The sequence below is a fragment of the Salmo salar genome, chromosome 01, assembly GCF_965601325.2.
Source record: "Salmo salar chromosome 01, fSalSal1, whole genome shotgun sequence".
NCBI lineage: Eukaryota > Metazoa > Chordata > Actinopteri > Salmoniformes > Salmonidae > Salmo > Salmo salar.
This window is the reverse complement of record NC_138291.1, coordinates 52,338,798-52,347,641: the sequence shown is the minus strand read 5'-3', so window position 1 is coordinate 52,347,641 and position 8,844 is coordinate 52,338,798. Positions and strand designations below refer to the sequence as shown.

At 42.0% G+C, this 8,844-nt stretch overlaps 1 protein-coding gene across 3 annotated transcripts in view; it reads right to left on the bottom strand.

The window, feature by feature from the left end:
* Positions 1–132: 132 nt before the first annotated feature.
* LOC106604421 (A-type potassium channel modulatory protein KCNIP2) overlaps positions 133–8,844 on the bottom strand; it is a 117,776-nt gene continuing 109,064 nt past the window's right edge. For all 3 annotated transcript variants that reach the window (XM_014199048.3, XM_014199039.3, XM_045719022.2), the window contains exons 6-8: positions 8,232–8,336; positions 8,050–8,112; positions 133–2,666 (exon numbers count right to left, since the gene is read on the bottom strand). In XM_014199048.3, the coding sequence (XP_014054523.1) occupies positions 2,619–2,666; positions 8,050–8,112; positions 8,232–8,336 (216 nt within the window). In that variant the 3' untranslated portion in view covers positions 133–2,618. The remainder of the gene's footprint in view (positions 2,667–8,049; positions 8,113–8,231; positions 8,337–8,844) is intronic.

Genomic DNA, 8,844 nt, shown 5'->3' with positions numbered 1-8,844 from the left:
TCAGTATTTTCAGAGCTTCATAACTCCACACACTTTCCTTCTCAATGGACACAGTTTAGGAATAGGCTGTAGTTACATAGTGAAATTGCGAATGAAGCAAAATGATCACTAAAAACCCTTCACACAAGAAGATGCATAGCAATGTGATTTTTATTCTCTGTACAAAATATACACATCTTAAATATGCAATGCAACAGTTGAGGCTAGCCAACTTACTAGACACGGTCAGTAACAATGGGTTAGTAGGTATCATTGCTTTATGACAGTACATGCGAGTATAGACAGGTTTCACTGGTGGTCAGTTCAGGAAATCTCCTACGGCACCTGCAAGGGGGCAATCAGAGCCAGACCACTCCCCCCGCCTCCCCAAAAAAGAGATGTGAAAACATTCAATTGGATAAAATGGAAATGTAAAGAAATCAGAAGTTACAAATACTGTGTTGGAAGAAAGTGCAGGTTATTACAACAAGGGTGTTAACCGATTAATAATACACTCTTGGTGGAAGTTAGCCTTAACCAGAGTTCTAGGGTCAGTTATCCTTCGCAATCATAATCAGTATGTGACTGTAGGAAAATTGGAGTCTGGACCAGTGGGTTAGGGGCAACTTTTATCTATTCCCAGGAGTAGGTAAAAGGGGGTAAAATATGGACATTATTGCTTATGCCACTGTTGTTGTTTATTGACCCACCTGATGGCATATTATAATTTTTTGGGGGGTTGAAAGTGAAGTAATTAATGTAATTTAATGAAAGACACAGGAAGTAGTTGATGGATACAGGTAGTGTTATCTTACAAAAGATCAGCATTCTATTCAGAACCACGAGGCAGGCGTTCCACCCCATTTCAAACAGCATTTTTTTAAACACCCAGTAGGAAACGGCATCAAGTTGGCAAAGAATTGGGAAACTGTACTATTCAATCGACAAATCTTCACTCTCTCACAATGTACACACAAAAACACTCATACTCTCCTTTCCACTCCAATCTCTCTTTCTCTCCTCCTCTCTTCCCTCTCTCTCACATTTCACAAATGTGTCTATTTATACCCTGATATAACTGAGGGTGGCTTTAAATACTTCAGTTGGTGTGCCTGACTCTTTGGTGTCAGTGTGGGGGAAAGGCAGGAAACATTGGTGGTGTCTTCATACCCACACACCCACATGCACACACGTAGACATGTAACAAGAGGCTTAATTTGGATTATGAAGGAGATTAAATTGTTCTTGACATGTTGCTGCTCTTTCATAGTTGATCTAAACAGAAATGCTTTCAGTTTCAACTGTATGATCAGTATAATGCAAAATAATCATATCATGTATTACAGTATTGAACTTCAATTCCCATAATTCACTGCATCAGTTAGTCACCTGTAAATACAGAAAGGGGTCTTCGGGAGCCTAGATGGTCCAACCAGCATGTTCATCAATATAGCGGCACAGACTGTTTAGTAGTTCTTGACCACAGGGTTATTGGAAGAGGTACAACAGTCAGCATACACCTACAGCTAAGGTGACAGGTATAAAGGCCAGAGGGTAAGTTAGTGTTAGTACGAAGGAGGTCTCATGGGGTTGAAATCTGAATGGGTTCCTACCGGAGACGGGAATGCCAGTACAGCCTCTCTCACATGCACGCAAATACGTACACACGCATGCACATTCGCACACACATACACGGAGCGAGGCACCTGTGGGTGACTCTAGGACCAGCAGACAGACAACAGACAGGCTGTAGTATTTCTGTAAATATATATAGGTTATTATTAAAGACATCATCATGCGATATTAAAATCAGTCCCTTATTGAAAACAACTAGGTCTCTTCTGTTCGTGAAGAGTGAGTCTCATCCTTCAGATCCTCAGTCCCTTCTGTTCTGTTCTCTTTTCCAGGTGTCCTTTCCTCCTTTTGTCCACTAAGTGGCGCTAGTTACCTCTGTATTAACGACAGAAGTTTCAGGAGTCAAGCTGCTCTGGTAGAAGTTGGATCCGCTGAACCACTCCTGACCCTAACCTTAACAATTAGGTGGGGATATGCAAAACTGACCTTAGATCAGTGAGTAGGGGGATTTAATCCTATGTTGAGTCCAGCCAGCAGGCTACAGCAGCTTTCTCAGAAACGGGAGTGTTTAATAATAAAATGGTTAATGAAACGAGTGTATTCAATGAGGCAAATCACCTCGAACGTTGCAGATAGACAAATAGAGCTGACACGATTGACTCCCTATTACAAACGACAGGAAATCATATCTGTTCTGCACAACACATTTCTATCTGAACATTCTGTAATGTTGCACATTCCTGAACAGGTCCTTGGTGTGGTTGTGGGTGTGGATCAGAGTCTATGAGCCAGCCCCTCTCTTCTCTTTGTCTTTGGAAGAGATGAAGGGTTGGATAAGAGGAGGTGCCTCCTTTTGGCTTGGAGTGGGTGCGGAGAGAAAGGAGCTAGAAGGAGGGGTTAGGATTGGGGGGGGGGGGGGGCTGAGGGTCAATGTCCAAGGCCCTCTCGGAGCCCCCCCACAACACACAAATGCACGCACACACGTGCACAAACACACAAATACAGGCGCACACTCACACCCACACCTCCCCTGTTCTCCAGCCCCTTTTCTGTGTCAGAGGCTCCTAGATGACGTTGTCAAACAGCTGCATGGACTGCATGATGTTCTCATCCTGAAGAGAGTGAGAGAGAGAGAAGGAGAGATAGAAATCTTAGTTAAAGAGAGACAGCAAGTTTCCAGAGGCACAATGAAACCCTGTTTGTTTCAGCTTCTTGTTCTTTCTCATGGGAATCTGAATCCCTAAAACAGAGATGACAGTAGAGGTGACCCTCAGAGTAGTCTCTCCCTGTCGTCGGAGTGCATGCTGGGAGTGAGTCAGGAAGCAGGCGCGAATGTGGTATCAACTGGAATTATTTTAACTATATTCGGTAGTTGAGTTGTTTTAAGGTTATATTGTCTCACTATCACTGACAACGTATAGGGGTGGTGGGATCGTTGAGGTTGGTTCTCTCCAGGGCGCAACCAGTGGGAGAGGCTGGTTGTAATGGCCACTCGTGGAGGTTTAGAGTTTGAAAAACTTCGTCAGGGGCATGGGGTGAATATTCCAGTTGCGGCAGGGTGTTCGGTGGAAGAATGTAGTTTAGCAGTGGGCGCTATCATTGGGTATGATAGCATAAAATCAGCCTCAATGATGAATAGCGCTGTAGTAATATTCTTAGATTCCATTTAAAAGGTGAATACGATAGTTGAGAGTGGTGTTGTGTTGCGGTAGACACAGACCTCGGTATTCCCTCTGTTGAATCCGGCGAAGAAAGTTATACTTTCTAACGTGCCCCAATGTGTTAGAGATGAAAGTGTTGGAGCGAGAGTTCTCGTCATGGACAACTTGTATCTACAATAAAGAATCTTATTTTTGGATGCAAATCTCCTTTGCTGAAACATGTATCTCATAGGAAACAAGTGCACATGATTGTAAAGAAGGATACTGACGAATTGAATTGAGCGTTTTAGTTTCAGGGTTGATGGCTTTGATTATGTGTTCTACGCTTCTACTGAGTCAATGAAATACTTTGGGTGTGGATGAGGCATTTGGTGCGTAATTGTCAAGAGAACGAGCGCGCAGAGCCCGGTAGCAGCTCTAGCGCTGGTGCAGCTGAAGCACCACTGAGAAGGGATGAGCAGGCTAAGGGTTCAGGAGAAGGGAGAAGGTGGGCAGATGTGGGAAAAATAGGAAAGGAGAGCATGTGGCTTTGGGGGCAGTGCCCATGTGACAACAATTTTGGACCCCCTTGTGGCCCCCCTAAATGTGGAGTATGAAATCATTTTTACATAACTAATTTTTGCTATCGTTCTTTTTTTACATCCATTATTAGACAGTGGCAACGCAGAACATGGTATTTTGCCTGCTACCAGTGAAGAAAACGATATGACAACAATAACGTCTAATGTAACTGGCCCCTCTAACAGTACAACTGGCCCCAGCTTGGCCCCCCCAGTCGAAATGGTCTAGAACCGCCACTGGTAGTTGAGGGGAGGTTATTAAAAGTTAGAGCGAGATATGAAAACATCACTATGTGTTTAATAAATGTATTTGCCCCAGTAGTGGCAGTTGAGAGGGTATGTTTTTTAGAGACATTATCAAATACCATTGAGAAATGTAGTATTTAGGATTATTTATTTCTTGCTGGGGATTTTAACTGCACAGTCAGTGATTTAGATAGAAATCACAAAGAACCTCATATAGCCACAAGGACTTTTTTAAAAGGCCTTATTGTAACACATTAACTATGTGATATTTGGCGGAGTCAAAATGGAGGCACGAGACAGTACACATGGGCCAATGTGAGAGAGAACACCATCTCTCTGGCCAGGTTAGATAGGTTTTATTGTTTTGAGCACCAATCTCAGGTCTGTAAATCAAGTGTGATAACCCCAGTGGGATTTTCTGATCATTGTATAATAACTGAGGTGGTGTATATTAACACTGTAAAACCTAAAAGTGCATACTGGCATTTTAATATAACTTTATTGAGTGATGCTCACTTCAGGAGAAAAAAAAAAGGTATCAAAAGGACAGTTTTGTATCCTTTCAACAGTGGGGGGACATAGGGAAAATCCAGATTCAACAATTATGTAATCAGTACACGATGAATGTCACCAGAGACATCACCAGATCAATGAACGCCCTAGAGTCTGAAATAGTAGAACTCCTGACGTTAATTGAGACCACGGGAGATCGAGGCCATACTCAGGCACTCAAGAGGAAATAAGCCGCATTGGCAGACCTGCTGGGTATCAGAGCACAGGGGGCATTGGTGAGAAGTAAGTTTCAGGGAATCTCTGAAATGGATGCCTCATCCCCAAAAAATGTTGGTTTAGAGATGGACGAAGAATGGACAAAGAAGAATTATTCATTGCCTCAAATCACCTGTTGGACAGGAGCTCACTAGACCTAGTGAAATTAGAAAGAGGGCAGTAGAGTTCTATGCTGAGCTCTACAAGTGTGAGTACAAAGAGGATAAAACAGTGACACAGGAGTTCCATGATGGGCTTCCACAGGTTGCTGCAGAAGCTCAGATTGAACTAGAGCAACCATTGTCTTTGCAGGAGCTATACACTGCATTAAAAGGCATGGAATATGGAAGGACACTGGGTATTGATGGGCGTCAGATATCCTCCATGACTTTTTTAAGTCTTTTTGGGATAAGTTTGGAGAGGATTGGCTAGCAGTAGTTAACGATAGTTTGACCGGAGGGTTACTACCGATAAGCTGCAGAAGGGCTGTCCTCACCCTACTGCCATAAAAGGGTGACCCTAGGGAGGTGAAGAACTAGAGGCCGGTGGCCTTACTTTGCACTGATTATAAGATCCTGTCCAAGGCTTTGTCCAACAGGCTGAGGGAGGTGATGGGGCAAATCATACACACGGACCAGTCCTACTGTCTTCCCGGCAGGCAGACAGGGGATAACATTTCCCTGAATCAGGATTTTTTGGACATCTCTAGGGCTATTGGATTAGATGCTGGTCTAATTTCAATTGATCAGGAAAAGGCATTTTGAGGCTTTTGGTTTTAGCTCTGATTTTATTGCCATTATCAGGGTGATATATGGTGACATTGAAAGTGTATTGAATGTTAACGGTGGTTTGAGTGCCCCTTTTAAAGTGTGTAGAGGAATTAGGCAGGGGTGTTCTTTGTCAAGAATGTTATATACCATCGCTATAGAGCTACTACTAAATAGCATTAGAAGTCACATTGAAGGGGTGCACCTTTCAGAGGATATTCCTCCTATTCGTCTCTCAGCCTATACTGATGATGTAGTTATTTTGGTGAAGAATCAAGCAGAGGTGGATAGTTTGAGTCTCATGGTTGATCAGTTTAAGGGATTATCCTCTGCAAAGGTAAATTGGGAAAAAAGTTGTGCTTTACAAAAGTTGTGCTTTACCTGGGGCGGCAGGTAGCCTAGTGGTTAGAGCATTGGGCCAGTAACCGAAATGTTGGTGGCTTGAATCCCCGAGCTGACAAGGTAAAAATCTGTCCTTCTGCCTCTGAACAAGGCAGTTAAATAAATGTTAAATAAAATAATAATAATTACAGATTGGGAAATGGTCTGGAGGGATCATGGCTTTGCCAAGGGGGTTGGAATGGTGTAAGGGAGGTTTTAAGTATCTTGGAGTGTACCTAGGGGATAAGGGGACAATGGAAAAAAATGTAATGGGGTGCTTGAAATGGTGGAAGGAAGGATGAGGAGATGGCGTTGGTTGTTATCTTGAATGTCATACAGGGGTGTACTATTATTGTTAACAATGTGGTTACCTCTGCACTGTGGCATCGGTTGTCATGTTTAGAGCCACGGTCTGGCCTTCTGGCTAAGATACAGGGAATTATTGTAGATTTATTTTGGGATAAATATAATTGGGTTCAACAAAGTGTTTTGTATTTGTCAAAAGAGGAGGGGGTACAAGGTCTTGTACATCTTGCTAGTAGGGCTGCTGCTTTCCGGTTTCAGTTTATTCAAAGGTTGCTTTATGGACCGAAAAATGTGGTGTGGAGGGGGGTGGCAGGTCTGGTATTACAGAAGGTAGGGGGATTAGATTTAAAGAAGGCTTTATTTTTGGTTGATAGTAGCCAGATTTCTAGGGATGGAGTACCTCCATTTTACAGAGGCCTTCTTAGGGTTTGGAGTATAATGAAGGTGTCCAGACACACTAAGGTGGAGTCAGTGCATTGGCTGTTGGAGGAACCTATGATGTATTATGGGGCAAGACTGGATTGTACAACTGAAGCTGTTCCACATTTCTCCAAGATGCTGGTGAAGGGCAAAATCATCACCCTAAGGAAGTTAATGGACATGGCTGGGCCCACATTAATGGATGGAGGTCGGGTGGCTGAACATTTGGGGGTGAGGTCGGAAAGGATTGTTGGACAATTGCTGGAAGTTGCAGGAAGGCTCTGTCAGCAGAAGAGTGGATTATGCGCAAGAGTCACAAGAAAATGCCCCAAGATGAAGACACCCATTTTCCAAGACTTGGGATTACACCTAATATCCCAGAGTCAGACAGAAAGGTTTAATTACTGGATTTGAGAGGGTTGGAAGAGGTGGGTTTGGATGAGGTGAATGGGAAGGAGTTATATAAGGGGTGTGTCAAGGTTTAAAATAAAGATACATTGAAAAATAGAAAAGACACTCCTTGGAGGGTAAAACTGGGCCTTGATGACAAGGTAAAGCCAGCATGGAGAGCACTGTACAAGCCACCGGTACAAAAGGGCACTGGTGACATGCAATGGAGGGTGATGCATGGCATCATTGCAGTTAATGCTTTTGTATCTGTCATTAATTCAGATGTTGGAGATGGATGTCCTTTTTGTAATATAAGAAACAATTTTTCACTGTTTTATGGTGAGGATAAAACCTATTTTTGAAATACTATATATAAATGTAATGTAAATGTAAAAATACTAGAGCCTTTGTTTACAGCTGTAGCAGAGATTTTCAATAACACTGTTTTTATTTGGGGGTTTCAATACAGTAAGCAACAGAAAAGAAAATGTCAACTGTTGAATTTTATTTTGGGACAAGCTAAGATGTCAATTTTTCTGAGTAGGAAAAATAAAATAGACATGGTAAGGATGTAAGATGTGTTTTTAAAGGATTAATAAAAGCGAGAATAAAAGTGGATTTTTAGTTATTCTCGGCTGTAAAATATCTCCCATTGTGGACTTATGCGAAGTGGACTTATGAAGGAGTGGTATGTTTTGTGGAGGAGGGGAAACCATTTTTTGTTGATGAAATAAGTTGAATGTAAATTATTTAACATTTTTATTATATATTTTTTTATATATATATATATATGTTTATTTAAGAATGACACATTGTTGTGTAATTTCCGAAAAGGCAGTGTGCCAATATTTGTTTTAATACTTGGGTATAAAATAAAGTCTCCCTCCCTCCCTCCCTCCCTCCCTCCCTCCCTCCCTCCCTCCCTCCCTCCCTCCCTCCCTCCCTCCCTCCCTCTCTGGTCACTTAAATAACTTTAAATAAAAACACACAACCTACCTTTTGGCATGACTCAATGAACTCATCAATAGTGACCACCCCATCATTATTACGATCCATTTTCTAGAAGGGAGAAAGGGGAGGAAAAATGGGTCAAATGTCAAGCAGTGCCTGCCTGTGGAACAGTTTGGGGGTTAAGTGCCTTGCTCAAGGGCTTTGATAAACACAAAGTGTCTGTTGACCTGGAAGAAGCTCTCCACATGTTCTCTGGGCGCTTCGTCCTGCATACAGGGATATGTGTACTTCCCCATCATATCATAGATAGACTTCATTATATCCATCATCTCCTACAGAGAGAGGGAGAGAGAAAGAGAGCGAGAGATGACACAGGGTATACTTCCACAGTACAAGATCTGTCAATCACTCTCCAATTTGAGATTGATGGTCAATTTAAGAACTGTCCATTTTAGAATAGACTTTAGATTTCTGTCTGATTTCTCTATTGAGGCTTATGTCAAATGTAAGTGATTTGCTTATTTTTTACGTTTTTAAAAGTATAGATATCATACAGTGTAGTTTAGTAAACCTGGGAAGATATGCTGCTTTAAAAGTTGATAAACTTGTTATCCCATTTAGGAGACAACTTGGAGTAAATTCCCTTAGCAAGAATTTTGCTAGGACTCTCTAGGAGTTGTTTTAATGGGGAGGGCAAAACTGAAAATGTATTAACCACATGTTGATTTCATCATGGAAGGCAAAAACAGCCTGAATTTCCAGGGTGTCTTTTCAAACAGCTCTGACACTAAATGGGCATTATCATCATTTTCACAATTTCAAAGTATTATTCCAACCTCA